Below are 19,123 nucleotides of genomic sequence, written 5' to 3' on the forward strand. Positions count from 1 at the left end.
GCCCAAACAAGAATAGAAAGTGTGGGAGGCCCTGGTGTACATCTGAGCAAGAGGACAAGTACATTATAGTGTCTAGTTTGAGAAACAGATGCCTCACAAGTACTCAACTGGCAGCTTCATTAAATTAGTACCCACAAAACACCAGTCTCAACGTAAACAGTGAAGATGCGACTCCGGGATGCTGGCCTTCTAGGCAGTTGCAAAGAAAAAGCCATATCTCAGACTGGCCAATAAAAAGAAAGAATTAAGATGGGCAAAAGAACAGACACTGGACAGAGGAAGATTGGAAAAAAGTGTTATGGACAGACTAATCTAAGTTTGAGGTGTTCGAATCACAACGAACATTCGTGAGATGCAGAACGTGACGCTGTCAAGCATGGTGGAGGCAATGTGATGGTCTGGAGGTGCTTTGGGGGTGGTAAAGTGGGAGATTTGTACAGGGTCAAATGGATCTTGAAGAAGGAAGGCTATCACTCCATTTTGCAACGCCTTGCCATACCCTGTGGACGCTGCTTAATTGGAGCCAATTTCCTCCTACAACAGGACAATGACCCAAAGCACAGCTCCAAACTATGCAAGAACGATTTAGGGAAGAAGCAGTCAGGTTCTGTCTATTGGATTGGCCAGCACAGTCACCGGATCTAAACCCTATTGAGCTGCTGTGGGATCAGCTTGACCGTATGGTACGTAAGAAGTGCCCATCAAGCCAGTCCAACTTGTGGGAGGTGCTTCAGGAAGCATGGGGTGAAATTTCCTCAGATTTCCTCAAAAATGGACAACTAGAGTGCTGAAGATCTGCAGGGCTGTAATTGCTGCAAATGGAGGATTCTTTGAACGAAAGCAAAGTTTGAAGGACACTATTTATAACCTTGTCAACATTTCCTATTCTTTTTGCAACTCATGTTTTCATGGAAAACAAGGATATTTCTAAGTGGCCCCAAACTTTTGGAACGTAGGTTATATTTAAACAGATTTACATATTTTAAAATGTAGCCAGATTCACCAAGTCAGTACTCTTTGGTTGTTCTCAGGTGTCCACTGACGGGTGCCCTGGCGACTGCATGTGGTGATGACGGAGTGCGTGTGTTTAAGGAGGATGACACGGCTGACCCAGACCAGCCTGCTTTCTCCCTGTCTGCCCATGTACCCAAGGCCCACACCCAGGATGTCAACTGTATAGCCTGGCACCCCAAGGAGGCTGGGCTCCTTGTCTCCTGCAGTGACAATGGGGAGATAGCAGTCTGGAACTACCAGTCTGGGGTCTGAGAACATGTACAGTATGTTGGGCTAGTTAGGACTTCCAGATCCAGTGTTTGACAATGCTGAATTTACCTTGTACTGTCAAGGGTGCCAACAGCACTGACATTGTCATGTATGATGTTTATTATTAATTCCTCTTGCAATAACCTGTTTTAATGAGGTTAGAGTGGTTTTGATTTCATTATATTGATACCTGCCTGTGCACTTGTGGTTCAAAACTGAATGTAGGCCCTAAATGTCATAATTATGTATTTGATTAACAATACAATACACATTCTAATGGTGTTTTGTAATATCAAGAAAATAAAATTGTCATAGCTATTTAATCAAGGGATTCAGCACACTTATGTCTAGATAAATGTTTCCAGAAACCACTTCTAGTAAGCATTGATGGAAAATGTCTTTGCTTTCACCTTTTATATTAATCGTTCATAAAATGGTCTTCAGATTTATATTAATTCAGTCAAAGTAGTCTGGATCATTTTTATTAGAAAAGCCATGACAGCACAAAGGTATTTCACCAGCAAACAAAACAAGCTTTTCACTCTTAATAGCATACAGGGTTGGGAGTAACTTAATTTATTTGTACTAATCAGTTTTTGCCAGGGGAAAAAAAATACATTTCGATTGTTCAATGACATTCAAATTAGTCTTGAAAGGCGCCAGCTTGTTCCACCTGAGCGAGTCAGTGGCCACTATGATTACACACGATGGATGGATCCTTTCTTCTGATTTAAGGGGAAAGTAATCAGTTTGACAATTGACAGATTATTTAGAAAGTACCCAACCATGATTGCAGAGTTGTGAAACCGTTAGACAAATTGAGACAATCTTTGATATACTATGACTTGTTTACTAAAAATGTAAGCAGACTTCTAATTGGGTACTATATACACACATCACTACCCTCAACTGGAACACATTTAAACAAAAAGGTCTGAAAATGACCTCAAGCACAATAGAATATAACAGCCCATAAACGTGACTCATCTACACTGAACAAAAATAACCGCAACATGTAAAGTGTTGGTCCCATGTTTCATGAGCTGAAATAAAATATCCCAGTAATGTTCCATGTGCACAAAAAGCTTCTCACATTTTGTGCTTTGTTTATATCCCTGTTAGTGAACGTTTATCTTTTACCAAGATAATCCATCTACCGGACAGGTGTGGCATATTAAAGAGCATGATGATAATACATTGTGTGGGCGAGTGGTTTTCTGATGTAAACAGTGCCCCATGATGGGGTTATGGTATGAGCAGGCATAATCTACAGGCAATGAACATTGGCAATTTGAATGCACAATAATACAAGATCCCCGAGGCCCATTTTTTTGATAGTATCTGTATTGCCAGTTGTGAAATCCATAGAAATGTATTTATCTATTTCTTCATATGAACTAACTCAGTAAAATTGTTGCATTTATATTTTTGTTCAGTATAAAACAAACAACCTCTACTGATCCCAGCTTGAATTGAGAAATGACTTGTCATCTGATGTCTGATTAGTCTGAATCACTGTCTCCATCACTGTCTGCCTCCTTCACATCCACGCTGAACTTATACTCCTGATCACAGCCCATGTAGGCATCACTCATGAAGTACAGTGTGTAGTTGTGAACGCCCAGCACTGGTGCAACAAAGTCCAGCTTCACCTGCAATGGGAGAAAAGGGCACAGAGAATGAGGCCAAGCATTGCTGACACAGGGTATTCACCTTTAAGATTACTTTCGGGCTTTCAGACACTAAATAAATTACATGCTAGCCTACATGTAGGCAACTGTCAAAATACGCAGATGCTTGCATGTATTGGCTCTAAGGTCCAGTTAGGGTTATAAACAGACCTTGGCCTTCTGCTGCAGGGTCAGCCTCTTTATGGAGATCAGGCTATTGGACTTGGGGTCTCCAATCACCACCCACCAGCCCTCCTCACGTTTCTGAAACAACAACACAGTCAAAGGTTAAACATGGTCATTGTTGAGTTTGTGCTTTTTGAACGAATCACTAGAGGAGTTTTGACAAACTGGAGGTGATGATCCATACCTGGGGGAAGAGTGGGGCAATAACGGGCCCAGTCACCTCTTCTTCTCTCTCCAACTGGACCAAAACCAGCACTGGACCTCCACTGTAAACACAAAGATATGATCAGACACCTTCACTTACTCTGCTTCTCTCATTCTCAATGGTCTATAGATTCACTGAGCAGTCGTAGTAAGTAGCAAAGACCTTATAATTAACAACCTCTGAAGCAAACAAACATTTTCCTGTGGTACTGATCTCTCTATATTCAGTCAACCTATTTCCCCACAATTATTCCCCTCTACATCTAACACCCCCATTTAAATCACCTCTTGATGTTCTCCTTCTCTGCCACCTCGTAGGACAGTTCAATGTTAGGGTAGCGGTTACAGAAGCGAGCCACGTCAGCTATCTGGGTGTCTGAGAGCTGCAGCAGCCCACTACGATCCTCATCCTCCATCTCCATGATGTCAAAGATACTCTCCACACCCTTGAGAAATACGAGAGATCAGTTTCAAGATCCACATCAAAGCAAGAAGGCCATGATCCCTTGTCTGGAAAATGGAAGTGTAACAAATGAATAGAGTAACAGGCAGTAGTGGATGTGTTACCTTGTCCATGCAGCGTTTGATGTGCTCAGAGGTGAAGTAGGGCAGCTGTTTGAGGTAGGAGTCCTTAGACCACATGGCCTGGGTGACCATCTGAGCTAGCTCCATAGCAGCCAGCGCAGGGCTCAGCCAGCCATTACTGGACAGCACATCTACACAGGCCTGGATCAGACGCACAGCCTGGACAGGACACACAACCATACACATAGATTTTAAAACACTAGCACACTTCAACTCTGACCCTCTACTTTCTGAACTCTTCAACACTAGGTCACACTAGACTCTTTCTGCTCTACAGAGTCCATTTACCACAGTGTAGACTGCACCAAAGCATTTATTCACTTCTCATTCACCTTGCTGAGGATCTCCTCTGTGTCTGACTGGAGCTCAGCGCTCAACTGCATCCTGGACAAGTGAGCCTGCAGCAGCAGGTTGGTCTTCACATGGGGGTCGTTGAACTTGGGGTTGTTCAGTTTGTGGGGCACCTTCTGGGCCAGCTGAAAACACAACATATACAACTTGATTAATGACACTTTCATAGAATGCATCCAGATTAGTATTTGTGAGCAATGAATTCACAATTCCATTACTTCCAGTTCTACATGGCTATTTGGGTGGGGTAAGTCTGCAAAAATGCATATTATGATTATTGACGTGAATTAGTGTGTTTACCTGTCTGAGCAGGTTGTCCTCATGGTGTCTGATGGGGATGTTCTTGTACTCAGCAGCATTGGAAATGATCTCAATCAATCCACGGATCTTGGTCTTGGCGTTCAGGGACATACTGAACAACTCTGATACAAACACAAAATATCAGTAACTCAAGTTATATACTGTATAATGTATGTATTCTATTTGCTTAGTCTATGGGGTGGTTCACAGCATAGGTGATGTGACTGATAAAGCCATATTTAGTCACAATGGGATGTTGGTTGTGGTAGTTCTCACCGATAGTGGTGTAGTTGATGTAGTAGTAGGCAGCAATCATGCCCAAGTTAAGAGGTGCCACGTCCATCTCATCCTCGATGCTGATGCACTTGGACTGCTCCAGGTCATGCAGGGTGTTCTCCACCAGCTCTGACAGGTGGTCGGACAGATGACGGTGAGACATGCCTGGAAGGGAGAGATGGAGAGCAGCACATTAACATAAGACTCCTAGACAAAAACACTACAGGTATGGAAAAACACTACATGTCTAGAATTTCAACAGTAGAGAGCAGTGCCAGTGCTGTAGGTGTGCCTGTCTCACCTTGCAGGTTGTAGTAGTTGGGGTTCTGGGTCATCCGGCGGTACAGGAAGGTCCAGGTCAGGTAGTCCACTGCGTCCTGTTTGTTCTCCACCGTCTTGGTGACAATCTCAGCATTGAAGTGGTCGTGCATGCAGTGGTCCAGGTGAGATTCCACTGGCAGGGGCTCATACAGAAACTTCTTGAAGAAATCCTAGATTTGAGATAAATAGATTAGGTTCTAAAATGACAGAATTATGGAGTGAAAGAAAAAGTGACAGTGAAAATGGAGAGAAAAAGAGGATATTGCTGACGTACCTTTTTGGAACCCTGGCACATGATGACGCAGCGTCCCTCATCGTCCTGCAGGGGCCGGTTGGCCTTGCCCACCATCTGGAGCACATCGTAGATAGGGTAGTCCACATAGCTGGGGACACAGAGGACATGGTCACTAACACACTTAAACTGAGGCAGGGGGGTGTCTGAGTGATATAGACTAGGAAATGTAGTCATTACAACAGCCAAAAATATATATAATACATAAACAGTGTTACTTACGCATGTATTTTGCCATTGTAGTACTGGGTGTCCATGATAACAACCAGGTGAGCAGATATGTTTGTGCCCCAGCAGAGGGAGCGTGAGGCCACTACAACCTGGACTGCACCTGCAGACAGAGGACCAGACACAGTATGTCATTTAACAATCACCTGCTATACTTTAACTATGTACTATATCAGCAGGTCTAAGGGAGTTGCCAGTTGTACCCGAGTTGAAGAGCTGCTCCACGATCCTGCGTTCTGTAGTGGACAGGCCCTCGTGCAGGTAGCCCACCCCATTGGCCAGCGTCTCCTTCAGGGTGCCGTCTGTCACCTTCTCCAGGAAGGGAGCCAGGTCCTTCTCAGTGCAGTGCAGGAACCTACAGGGAGACAGGGACATCTGTTACTGCTCTGAGACCTCATGTTATAACGTCCACCAACATTGTATACATAGAGTTTAAACTCCTTGCACCACTCAGAAAGATCAAAGTGTGTAAAGGTTATGGGTCTGACCTCTGAGGGACCACATCAGCAGCACAGAAGGTGAGGATGTCGATGGCGGTGAGGCGGGTCTGTCGACGGGACGGGACGAACACCACAGCCGGTTTAGAGGGGGAGTGCTTCATGATGGCGTGGTACACTGGCTTGGCCATGGACAGCAAGCGAGTCTGGGTGTGACTCACATTGAAGCCCTGAGAGAGGAGAGAGGCATTCCAATTAAGGTAAATTGAGCAGATATGATATTATCCAGCCAGATAATAATATATTTTATGGACAAAACCTTATGGGGTTTTTATTTGGATAAGGGCAGGTTGATGATATAACTGGTTGAGAGGACATTACAGTCATAGTACAGACCTGGATGTGCAGCTCCAGAGGGACAGGCCTGACGTTGGGGTGGAAGTTAAAGGTTGCGGTGGTGCTGCATCCCAGCCAGTGGGCCACGTCTTTGGCGTTGGACAGGGAGGAGCTGAGGGCCACGATGCGGATGGGACGCTCAATCTGAGACGAGATGTACCTCATCCTGGAGCAGATCACCTCCAACACAGGCTTCAAGCAAGACGGTGAGTATGAATATCAATATAGCTTACTTCACATGTCAAAAAAGCATTGTGTAGTTGCTATCAAAGCACTAGGCATGTGGATACATAGGTTTCATCAGTTTGGATCATAGCCTTACCCCGTTCTCTCCTCCAATGAGGTGAGTCTCGTCCACGATGAAGAGGCTGACGTTCTGGACGTTCTTCCTCTGCTTCCAGCGGCGCGACAGGATGTCCCATTTGTCCGGGGTGCTGACAATGATGTCACCCTTCCCCAGGAGCTTCAGGTCAGTGCTAGTCTCTCCTGTCAGCAACACCACCTTCTTATTCAGAGCATCCTGGAACTTCTGGTGCCAGTCAACAAATACCTGGACACACACGAGTGACGTTAAACAGGGTGGAAGGAATAGGTAATATAAGTGCGAATAATCAGAAGTCAGACAAAAACAACATTATGTTAAAGTTGAAAACACTCCATCTTGATATCCTTGAACCTGTTCAGCCAGGGCCTCCATGGGTGTGATGTAGACACAACGTCCCTCTGCGTTGTGCAGCAGCATCCTCAGGATGGCAAACTCAGCACAGATGGTCTTCCCACTGCCGGTGGGGGCTCCCACAAACACGTTGTCATCACTGTTGTACACAGCGTTGAACACTGGACAAACACAGAGAATACCACATGTTATTTTACTCACAATGTAAGCTTCAAAGGTATAGAGACATGGGCCTGATCGAAGTCATTGAATGGGCCACATTGGTCTTCGAGGTCAGATGGGTGCAGTGAGAAACTGTTAGCCCAAATGGTGACACTTCAGAGTCTCAGAGTGTGTCTTACCCTGTGTCTGGATGGGGTTGAAGAAGGGAAACTTGTTCTGGTAGAGGGTCTCGAAGGCGGCATTACGCAGGGCAGTCACAGGCAGGGGCTGCAAGTCCAGCAGCTCAGTAGGAGGGGGGTACTTCTCTGGCAGGATCAGGTGGCGGAAAGACACCGGCAGCTGAGTCTCACAGGCTGAGAGAGAAATATGTGCAGAGAGAGAGAAATATTTTCAATTGACCTCCTCCAAAACTTTAGATTTGCTTACACAGTTTGAATCGACTAAGTTACTAATAAGAGCTAGCCAGAGGAGTGTCGCACTTACACAGCCAGCGGTCCGAGGCCACGCGGATGAAGTACTGTGGGGGCAGGGGCTCGAACACGGGCACGAAGAAGGTGACCAGGTGCTCGTCCTGGGCGTACTTGGCCTTAAGCAGGAAGTACTCGTGGTGTAGGATGACCTCACTGTCTACATCCTCCACCAGGATCCAGAAGGCCTCTGACGAGCCATGCACCTGTATGGGCCACAGAGAGGGTGTGTATGAATGTGTGGGTGTGTTACAGTAAGAAAAACCTAATTTAATCTGAGCCATGTAACAGCTTTCAACTAACAGCCTGAGGGTAGTATACAGATCCACTGACCTTGTCATCCCACTGGAAGTCTGGTGTGATGGTGAGCTCCACCTTCAGTGTGGAGCGGGTGATGGGCTGCAGGTGAACAGCAAGGTCCAGTTTGGGGAACTGGTGCACGTACTTATGGATGGTCTTCCCCATCTTGGGCATGCGAATCAATTCACCTGAGGGACAGAAACACTTTCAATGACAACTTCAACAACCGGGGATGAATCAATGAGCATGTAGTGTTAGTGGGTCCAGATCAAGGTGGGGCATTTGGGGTGCAATGCGGAGCAGACTCACCAATCTCATTGTGGTTGAGGTCATAGAGGCGCTCGAAGGGGAAGTTCTTCTTTTCAATCTTCTTGATGACTTCCTCTGGGAGCTTCCTGAACTGACGCAGAGGAGACATAGACTGCCACCTGTGTAGGAGAGGGAAACATTCAGACAGAGAAGACCAGAGGAACATCACATTTCATTCTAGCCTCGTCATGTACACTGAACAAAAATATAAACACAACATGTAAAGTGTTGGTCCCATGTTAAAATAAAATATCCCCAAAATTATCCATACGCACAAAAAGGTTATTTCTCTCAAATTTCGAGCACAAATGTGTTTAAATCCCTGTTAGTGCACATTTCTCCTTTGCCAAGATAATCAATCCACCTGACAGGTGTGGCATATCAAAAAGCGGATTAAACAGCTAGATCAGTACACAGATGCACCTTGTGCTGGGGACAATAAAAGGCCACTCTAAAATGTGCCGTTATATCACAACACAATGCCACAGATATCTCAAGTTGAGGGGAAATGCAATTGTCATGCTGACTGCAGGAATATCCACCAGAGCTGTTACCAGATAATTTTATGTTAATTTCTCTACCATAAGCCACCTCCAATGTTGTTTTAGAGAGTTTGGCAGTACGTCTAACCGGCCTCACAACCGCACACGTGTAACCACGCCAGCCCAGGACCTCCACATTCGGCTTCTTCACCTGTGAGATTGTCTGAGACCAGCCACCTAGACAGCTGATGAAACTGAGGAGTATTTGTGTCTGTAATAAAAACCCTTCTGTGGAGAAAAAGTAATTCTGATTGGCTGGGCCTGACTCCCCAGTGGGTGTGCCTGGCTTCCAAGTGGATGGGCCTATGCCCTCCCAGGCCCACCCATGGCTGCGCCCCTGCCCAGTCATAAGAAATCCATAGATTAGGGCCTAATTAATTAATTTCAATTGACTGATTTCCTTATATGTACTGTAACTCAGTAAAATCGTTGAAATTGTTGCGTTTATATTTTTGTCCACTATAATTCACTAGGACTGGTGACTAAGGTGTTCATCAGTGAAAACTAGGAATAAACAGCAATGGTTCATTTACATCCTCTTGTCAATCATCTTGCAAAGGTTCATGGTCTTGTCTGTGAGCTGGGCCCATCCCCTGCTCAGGACGATCTCAAAGATGGCTCGCATCAGTCTTCCAGCACTCTGAGGAAGGATATAGTTAACAGTCAGATACTGGTAACATACTTAAAACATCTCTCTAATCAAACGAACAAATGGACATAGCCTTACCTGCGTCACATAGACCATGTCAGCCATCAGAGCAAAGCCCTCCAGTTTGAGCTGAGAGATGTAAGCCTGGAGCAGCACGTTGATCTGTAATAAGAACACACACCTCAGAACTGGCTCATAGCAACAGGGCTCTAGCAATACATACTGCAGTGGTGTTCCATATCATTGATCAGTGTACAGTGTCAACATTGCCACGTGTAGTAGTAGTAGTATACCTTGGCGCTGGGCTCTTCAATGCTCTCCTTCACTGGAATGGGAACTCTCTCCAGCAGCTTTTGCAGTTCGAGCTTCTCTTCCTGAAATAAGACCCCACATGAGCATTCATGTATCTGTAGCATTTTACTGTACAGTTTCTGGTGTGGACCTGGGCCAAAAGCATTCAGTAACATTTCTGACCTTCTGTTCTGCCTGCGGCTATGGAACCCTGAACTGTTCACCGGACGTGCTACCTGTCCCAGACCTGCTGTTTTCAACTCTCTAGAGACAGCAGGAGCGGTAGAGATACTCCGAATGGTCGGCTATGAAAAACCAACTGACATTTACTCCTGAGGTATTGACTTGCTGCACCCTCGACAACTACTGTGATTATTATTATTTATGAACATTTGAACATCTTGCCCATGTTCTGTTATAATCTCCCCCTGGCACAGCCAGAAGAAGACTGGCCACCCCTCATAGCCTGGTTCCTCTCTCGGTTTCTTCCTAGGTTTTGGCCTTTCTAAGGAGTTTTTTCCTAGCCACCGTGCTTCCTTTTTAAAAATTTGATTTGACCTTTATTTAACTAGGCAGGTCAGTTAAGAACAAATTCTTATTTTCAATGACGGCCTAGGAACAGTGGGTTAACTGCCTGTTCAGGGACAGAACAACAGATTTGTACCTTATCAGCTTGGGGATTCGAACTTGCAAACTTACTAGTCCAACGCTCTAACCACTAGGCTACCCTGCCGCCCCATTGCTTGCTGTTTGGGGTTTCAGGCTGGGTTTCTGTACTGCACTTTGAGATATCAGCTGATGTAAGAAGGGCTTTATAAATACATTTGATTTGGTAATTAAATATAGTATTCCAGAGTAGGGATGGGCATTTTAAACGATTTCAGGCTTTTTTTCCCTAGCTATTCAGATAGTCGAAATACATGTTTTAATTTAAAAAAATCGAAAAAACTTTTCAAACTTCAATGGAGACAGCCGGTGTGCTGCCCTCTGCTTGTTTCAGCAGAAGGGTGTGTGTGGGAGAGAAAGTAGCCAAACTTGTTGCTGCCATAGGTTATCTATCTTACCATCTGGTAGTGCCCGTCTTGGCTGCATCGAATCGTTGTAAAGAAGCTAGCTAGCTACAGGCCAGTTAAATACTCTAGCTAATACCTGGCTAACTTAACTGTCTACTGTAGCTAGCTAGCTTCTTTACAACGATTCGATGCAGCCATAACAGGCACATCAGATGGTACGATATCTATCTAGCTAACTAATTGAGTAATTTTGCATGTGCTTCCTGTCCTTGTCTACAACAACTCCATTCATAAGAAACAACAGCCTACCTCTTGGTTGATTTTTGTTAGCCTACTCCTTCTCATTTAGCCAACTTAATTCTGTAATTGTAATTCCATTTTGTATTGATTAGATCTCCCTCTTCACTTGCTACACATGGAGCCTCTGACTGCAGCAGCGCTTTGATTGACCGACAATAACAAGCTACACGTGTGAAACCAGTGTAGGCTGTTGGTGAATCTTTTTTATGTGGCGCACTCATACAAATTGTCATTAAACATTTAAAAAATATGTAATGGTTTATCCTTTTAGGCTATGTAACAATGTCACATAGATAATCGTATTTCATTTTAGTCAAAGCCTTTTTATTGTTAAAGTAGGCCGATATTTATTCTCTCAAATGTTAATACTCTCCCAAGTTAGCGAATAGTAACGTCCATTTGGATATTTGAATAACCGTGCCCATTCCTATTCTAGAGTGCTGCATACCTCTCTGACAGTGATGTTCCTGAACTCAGAGGAGAGGGAGAAGACACGGAAAAGCTCGATTTCACTGAGGGTGGGCTTCAGCAGCTGGTTGTACGTCTGGATGGAGTCATGGGTGATGTAGAAGTGGCTGGCGATGCGACCCAGATCCGTCACCTTCAGGGAAGGACGTGAAAAGTAATCTATTATGAATATCAATAGCATAATCTTTGTTTTCACCATCTTAGAATCTTGAAGAGGCCTCAATAGGTCAGTGTCATTGCATTGATCCCACTGGACAGAGTGCATGTGTAGAGTAGTGCGTACCTGGAAAGCGCCGGTCCGCTTGTCGTACTTGACCAGGCTGTTCTTGTCCAGCACATTGGCTGCAGTGTGGACCAGGTCCATCCTGCGGCGCTCCAGCAGGGGGTCCGAGCTGCGGTCGTCATGGGAGACTCCGTACAGGGTGGGGTTACGGAGCATGCGCACGTACAGGTAGGTGTAGCCCAGCCAGTTCACTGCGTCCTGATGAGGAAACAACAAGGGAGGGTGAGACCACTACAGCAGCAAGGGTTTGAATGTTCGCACTAATGGTTCTAGGTGACCAGTCTCTCCACAGGTAGTTTCAGTAGCAAACCACAGCATGTCTGTATTGTTATTAGTGGTGAGTTGTGTGAGGTGTTGTAAATCCAGTTTACGCTCACCTTAGCATTCTGCACGTTGCCCAGTACTATCTCAGCGTTGAGCATGTCTGGCAGCTTGGACACCATCTGGCTCTCGATGGGCAGCTGCTGGTTGAGCAGAGATAGGTAGTACTGCAGCTCCCCATGGGATGTGATCAGAATGCCCTCTCCCTTGGTGTCGTACTGAGGACGCCCAGCTCGACCAAGCATCTGAACACAGCACAGAACACAGGTGTCATTCAAACTCACAAAGCTAACAAAGCTAACAGAGTTTGAGCATTATTTAGCTCAAATGAATGTACCTCCCTAGTCTAATCCAGCCAGTGCAGACTAACCTGTAGAATGTCCAGGGCTCCCAGCTCTGTCCATCTGCCTTTTTCTGGGCTGTACACCTGGGTGCCTTTGATGATGACAGTATGTGCAGGCAGATTCACACCCCAGGCCAATGTGGCTGTGGACACCAGCACCTGAAACAGACAGAGCCCTTTCAGTGAGACAGGTCCAGTGACATTGTAACAACAGCTCTGATTGTATTAAAGGAAAGAGGTTAGTAGAGACAAACCTGGATGTGGCGATCAGCAAAGAGATCTTCCACCAAGGTACGGTCCACTCTGGTCATACCAGCATGATGGATGGCGAAACCGTAGGGCAGCAAGTCCTTCAGCTCAAGGTTCTGGGGGATGAAAAAAATGTATGTAATGTTCCTTTTTTTTAAAGGTGCAATATGCAGAAATCGCTTCGCCATTTCCTGGTTGCTAACATTATAATAGTTCAATTAATTTCAGTTTGTGACAAATCTAAACCGCTGTGAAATATATTTTCAATAATCAAAAATATTGTATGTTCAGCTGTTTAAAGCTGGTGTTCAAAACCAAAAGATGTAAAAACTAAACTTAACGGGAAGCATAGAAATAGAGCACATAAACCAGATCTACCGCTGCTTAGACTTGCTTTCAATGAGAATGACAGATCTATAACTCACAATTCTATGTGAATTTGGTCACCCAAAAAGTTACATATTGCAGCTTAAATAAATCAGATTATTGTAAGATTTGTTTTTTTACTCACAGATTTGGGGACAGATGTGTGTAGAATTCTGGACATGGAGAGATTCTACAGGCTTTGTTAGCTAAAATTAGTCCCCAGGTCAGATGAACTCACCTTGCACTGCTCTGCCTCAGTCCTGAGGACCTCAGTTGAGGCTGACCCCTCCCTCAGGAACAGCCCCAGGGTGTCTTTCTCCAGACACATGTCCCTGATAGCCCGGGCAGTCTTCCCCGTCTCCTTCCTGGAGTGGACAAACACCAGCACCTGACAAACACAAGTTAGCACAGGAATACCAGATTGTGTGAACGTTCTGTCTGTTGATATTTCTCATCTGATAGACATTAGGATTTTCCATATCTCATGTTTCTCATGTTTTGCAGAGTCAGATGATGGTTGAAGAACACTAGGCTGAGCAGGCCTCACCTGGTTCTTCCCAGCATGCTCCATGATCTTCTCATAGACAATTTCATTCATGATCTGGAAGCGCTTGATAGCCTTCTTCTCAGTGATGCCCACATATGTCTGTTCCAGGGGCACTGGACGGAAACTGGAAGACAGAAAAGACTATTAGTCAAATTTGTGCTTCCAATCCAACTTCTCACAAAACCTGTGCATCTATAGTAGGATGATAAGTGAGAGCGTGTGGATAAATTGACCCTCCTTCCTGAGCCCTGGCTGACCTGTTGTCAAAGTAGAAGAGTCCCTTGGCGGGGTCTACCCGCAGGCAGGTGGCCACGTCCTCGTAGTTGGGCAGGGTGGCACTGAGACCCAGCAGACGCACGTCCTCCTGGGTCAGCTCCACGTTGCGGATGGTCCTGGCCACCAGAGACTCCAGGACTGGCCCACGGTCATCATGCAGCAGATGGATCTCATCCTGACCACCAGACACACTCAGTTACATACAGCTCTTACACCCAATGAGCTTATAACTACCGTTTTAAAAAGTCATGTCAAATAACTTAAATGCTTGGGAAATAGTAATGGGATGTTTGATTAAAGGGTCTTGCATGAAGTCCATAACCATTTAAGTTTGAGAGAGTGTCTGTACTTACAATGATGATGAGGCGCACTAGCTGGGTGTAGGTGCGCTCGCCTCCTTTACGTGTGATGATGTCCCATTTCTCTGGGGTGCAGACGATGACCTGGGTGGCATTGATCTCCTCTTTACACAGCTGGTGGTCTCCTGTCAGCTCAGACACCGTGATGCCATAACTGGCCAGACGCTGAGAGGGAGGGAGACATGCAAAACACAATCACAGAATTCAAACATAGCTCTCCTGGCAATTCAAGTGCATGACAGCATATAACACTGAGTTCTGACCCCATAAAAATAACAAGTCTCACCTTACTAAAGCTTCCCACCATCTCCTGTACCAGCGAGCGCATAGGAGCCACATAGATGATCTTGAAGTCGTCCAAGTTGATGGTTCCGTCCAGGTTGATGTGCTTGCCGATCTCTCTTAGCATAGCCATGAGGGCCACGTTGGTCTTACCTGCTCCCTGGAGGGCCCCAGTGGAATAGACAGAGGAAGAAAATACATTGGGATAAGTTATAAAACAAAACTGAGTTCAACAGCGGCACTGTTGAACATATGCTACATGACAGAGTGCTGAGCAGAGAATTATAGTTGACCGTGGTTTATTTACTAACCGTAGGAGCACACACCAGCAGGTTCTCATCGGTCTCCATAGCAGTCTTGAACAGCTTGCTCTGAATGCGGTTCAGGGTTTTGAACCCTTCGAAACCTGCCTGGGCATACTTGGGCAGCTTCTCAATGGTCACCAGCACCTATTAATACAGATGATCAATTGAGGCTTGGGGGAAGGTTCTTGAAAATAAGACCATTCACTTGCTAGAAGCGTCAGTACTGACTACATCAAAAAGATACATAGGCGCACACACCTCATCGTCAGCGAAGGGCTTGGGTTTGAGTGCAGGGACGTGCACCTCCTCGTAGCCTTTGCGCTGCTTGCGAAAGGAGCCATCGGGCAGCTGGCACCTCTTGTTGGCCATGAAATGGCTTCCCTGGGTGAAGGCCAGGTCCTCCAGGTCCAGCAACTGTTTAGGGGTCATGGACTGAGAGGGGGGAATAAATGGTTGAAGTTAGGATTTATTTAGCATCAATGTATTCATATTGAATGTATATCATTGCTACATGTGTGTAATGTTTATTGTTTATGTGAAAATCGGCTGGGGATTACAGTGGCTATAGACAGGCTACAGTCATGTGTGCATTATTCATGGTCCGCCTCACCTCTCCATGGTCGATGTCCATAGACTCCAAGTCATTGTCCACACGAGACTTCCTTACTCTCTCCCTGCGAGATCGCTCTTCCTGAAGACATGAACACCAGCCGTTGTTGAGACCAAGGGAACCAACATTAAATGCTTAGGTGATCATTTATCCTTCTATGTATTTCAGTCTGTTTCAATACATCTACAGTACACAGCGTAGAAACAATCATTTATCCAGTGATTAATACAACAATTAAGATGGTTTCTTACCCTAATGATATCCTCCTTCTCAGTCTCCTGCAGCTGATAAAGAACTTTGGACAAGTCTGGATCTGTCTCCATCTTTCCTATGATCTTCTCCTTCTCTGCTTCGCTCTGAGCACTTGCCAACATGGTACAGTACTGGACTGTGAGGGAGCAGAGAAATTGATTATGAGTGACCTCTCAATTTTGGCAATGCATGCTGTTATAGTCCCCATCTAAATGTTAACTTAATGTACATTAGTTGTGGAAATGATAGGTACTCACTCATGCGACGATGCTGACGAAGGATTTTGATGAAGTCAAAGGTGTTGAATCCCAACAGTAAGACCAGCTGGTTCTCACATTCTCGGTCATCACTGGCCGTCTGTGGAGTACAGAGACAGGAAGTCAGTCAGAGACCAAGGCAACCACATAGACAAAGGCAGAGATACTGAAACAGATAAGACACACAAACCTTGAGGATCTCCAGAACCTCATCTGCTTTCTTCTGAGAGATTATGGCATCGTCATAGAAACGGCTGAGCTGACGTTGGAGCCAGAAGGCATCGATGTCACGAGGGTGCAGCTCCTTCTTCTTGGCTGTCATCACATCACCTGTCACACCAAGCTACAGGATACATGTTTAATTAGTGCAAAGGTTAAAAGAGACATTGTAGTTTAGTATAAACACAGACGTGTGTGTTATGTGAATGAGGGGTCTTACGTTGGCTGTCAGAGTGCAGCCTAAGTCTGCTTCCTCTCCTTCACTCTCTTCATCTGAGCCGTCATCTCGCACCTCCCCAAACTGGTCCTCATCACCCTCCTCCTCATCAGATTCAAACTGGACATTCACTCCGTATGTTTCGTCAATGTTGTCATCTGTGTGTTGAAACATTGGTTCATTTTAGTGCATAATAGTAGCCAAAAATTAATGCATGATCCAGTTGAGTGAATATAATGTAAACATTCCTTCATCATTGTGTTCGTTTCCTTACCCATGTTCTGGAGCTCTTTGTCACCACCGTAGTCACTGATCTTCTTGCCCAGGTTGACCAACACGTGGTAGCGTGTGTCATCTGCAGGCCCTAGTAACTGCTCCACTTCACGCCGTCTCTCCTTGTCCCTCATCTTGTCATTCTTCAGCACAGCCAGCACCTCGTCAGCCGCTCCACACAGGATATCTCTCGGCTGCAGAGATACAGAAATACAGCACAGGCATATTCAAGTCATTGATTTGATTAGAACATTGTTCATTCCACCCTTATATATGGCCTGCATAGTGTTCTTCATTATTTTCAAACCAATGACCCCGTGAGACTGACACATAATTGCAAAAGAGTCTTAACAGCTGTTTCTCTGACCTGATCTCCAAGCGCAGCCTGGATGAAGCTGAGAAGGACCTCATAGGTCTCCCTGGTTTCCTTGGTCTTAGGCTTGTACACGATGCCCACCATCTCATCAATGCCCTCTGAAAGGAGGGTGAAGCCCTTCATCTTGTTCATGTCGTGCCTGTCCTCATCTCTCTTCCTCCTCCTGCAGTTCAAAAGACAAAGGTGTAGTCATACATGGGTTAGTCAGTCAAGAAGTGTTTCAGACATGCACCAGAAAAATACTTGAAGAGGCACTTGTACTTACTTTGCTCGTCTCTCCTCCAGCATTGAAGGTTTGGTCCTCTGGGACTTGTCACCCATCTTGGTTCCCACCAACTTCCCCACCAGGGACAGCACCTCTCCTGTGGGCTCATCACGCCTTGTGCGGTCAATGAGCGAACGGTCTGCTTGCAAGACCAAGTTGGAGTTCTAGTATTGGACAATAGACAAAGTTAAGAGGAAGGGTAAAGCAATGTAAACTTGCCTTCACCATGCTGGCTAGTTATACACTTACTGAAGCACAAAAACAACACACTTATTGAGAAATTCGTTTGCCAACATTGGACAAACTGGCTAGCTAACAAGATTAACGTTAGCTGGCGAACTTCTCGCTAAACACTAACTACCTAGTTAGTAACCAGTAGAAATTACAATACTTTGTCCAGACACATTAGCATACCGGTAACACGTTAGATAACTACCGAGCTACTGCAAACTACTAAGGCGCAAGAAAACAATACAGCATGAATGAAAACATCTCAAAGTAACGTTAGTTAGCTAACGTTAGCTTAGTTCAATTTCATACTTACCGCTTTGTACTCGTACTGCAAGCTACGTGCAGTAACATCCGCCATGATTGCTTGAATGAAAGTTTAAGCACTGTTGTGGTTCAAAAGTTACAATTTACAGTGTCACTAGAAGAACGATGACTAGTTAATGTTAGCTAGCTGAACATTAGCTAGCGAGTTTCTAGAGCAGCTAGCTAAGATGGAGATGCTATACTAAGGTTGGCTAACGTTAGCTCCACAGCCAATGTTGATGTGCTTGGATCAAGAAATTGAGGTAAGCGAAAATCCTTTGTATCAATATATACACTTAGCGATATGTGATGTACTTGTTGTTAGTAAAAGCGTTAGCCATACGTATCTGCGAACACGCTCGCTCCAACAACAAGCGGCGCTTCAGTTACTACTTCCGCTTCCGTCCGTGTCGTAGGTCAAATTCGAGATTATATTTTTTTGTACAGCTACCTCTATCAATTCGACGAAGCATTACCGCTTTGGCCAATTTAATTAAATATAGGGTTTTCTAGAATCTAAACTAATAGTGAGAGTATAGCATCCCCATCCATATGTTAGTGCTGGGTCAGGTGTCCCTGGTTCAAAACCCCCACTCAGACTGTTCCTCATCAACCACCACTGACTGTATTGTTAGCCTGGCTTGGTTTTGGTGACAATTATATAATGACAGTAGAGCAGGTTTAACCTCTCTACTGTTAGAAAGCCGGATCAACTCAGAATACCTAAGAGTGAATTAAACTATTTTGAAAAAGCAATTAAGGGAATAAACTGGAATGATCGCTTGTCCTATACAGACGTGGAAGCTGATAGTCAGGTTTTTCTATCCACAATCCAGACTACAATATTGTAAATAAATAATTAAACCCAATTTTGTATTGCTGATTCAACTTGTTAGCCAGGATTTGTGCAGATAACCAAGAATTTACAACTTTCAGATGAGACTGAATTAAGATGATGATTAATATTGACTACTATTGATGTAAAATATTACTAGGTCTTTAAGAGTTTATTCGGAAGAGAACAGCTCTATAAATATTATTTTGTGGTGCTCTCTAGTTAATTACATTTACATGATTAACTCAATCAGGTAATATTAATTACG

The 19,123-nt window shown here is 44.8% G+C and overlaps 2 protein-coding genes across 3 annotated transcripts in view; one reads left to right on the forward strand and one right to left on the reverse strand.

Annotated features, from left to right (window-relative positions):
• LOC124034355 (probable cytosolic iron-sulfur protein assembly protein ciao1-B) overlaps positions 1–2,458 on the forward strand; it is a 15,776-nt gene extending 13,318 nt beyond the window's left edge. For both annotated transcript variants that reach the window (XM_046347443.1, XM_046347444.1), the window contains exon 7: positions 1,032–2,458. In XM_046347443.1, coding sequence (XP_046203399.1) covers positions 1,032–1,266 — 235 coding nt within the window. In that variant the 3' untranslated portion in view covers positions 1,267–2,458. The remainder of the gene's footprint in view (positions 1–1,031) is intronic.
• On the reverse strand, positions 1,730–18,423 carry LOC124034354 (U5 small nuclear ribonucleoprotein 200 kDa helicase). The gene is made up of 44 exons (XM_046347442.1): positions 18,031–18,423; positions 17,487–17,650; positions 17,213–17,384; positions 16,847–17,039; positions 16,576–16,730; positions 16,327–16,479; positions 16,137–16,236; positions 15,879–16,015; positions 15,628–15,708; positions 15,276–15,449; positions 15,024–15,161; positions 14,717–14,872; positions 14,425–14,595; positions 14,053–14,246; positions 13,796–13,919; positions 13,487–13,636; positions 12,888–12,998; positions 12,661–12,792; positions 12,347–12,535; positions 11,970–12,167; positions 11,667–11,819; positions 9,908–9,988; positions 9,693–9,776; positions 9,499–9,605; positions 8,424–8,542; positions 8,148–8,302; positions 7,831–8,020; positions 7,527–7,700; positions 7,186–7,346; positions 6,832–7,059; positions 6,510–6,701; positions 6,165–6,343; positions 5,880–6,031; positions 5,671–5,779; positions 5,431–5,539; positions 5,137–5,326; positions 4,836–5,000; positions 4,560–4,681; positions 4,241–4,384; positions 3,891–4,067; positions 3,609–3,769; positions 3,304–3,385; positions 3,105–3,197; positions 1,730–2,915 (listed from the first exon to the last, which is right to left on the reverse strand). The coding sequence occupies exons 1-44, from the start codon at positions 18,073–18,075 to the stop codon at positions 2,766–2,768; spliced, it is 6,414 nt and encodes a 2,137-aa protein (XP_046203398.1). The 5' UTR covers positions 18,076–18,423; the 3' UTR covers positions 1,730–2,765.
• Between the last annotated feature and the right edge of the window lie 700 nt (positions 18,424–19,123).

Source organism: Oncorhynchus gorbuscha, linkage group LG04 (assembly GCF_021184085.1).
Source record: "Oncorhynchus gorbuscha isolate QuinsamMale2020 ecotype Even-year linkage group LG04, OgorEven_v1.0, whole genome shotgun sequence".
Lineage (NCBI taxonomy): Eukaryota > Metazoa > Chordata > Actinopteri > Salmoniformes > Salmonidae > Oncorhynchus > Oncorhynchus gorbuscha.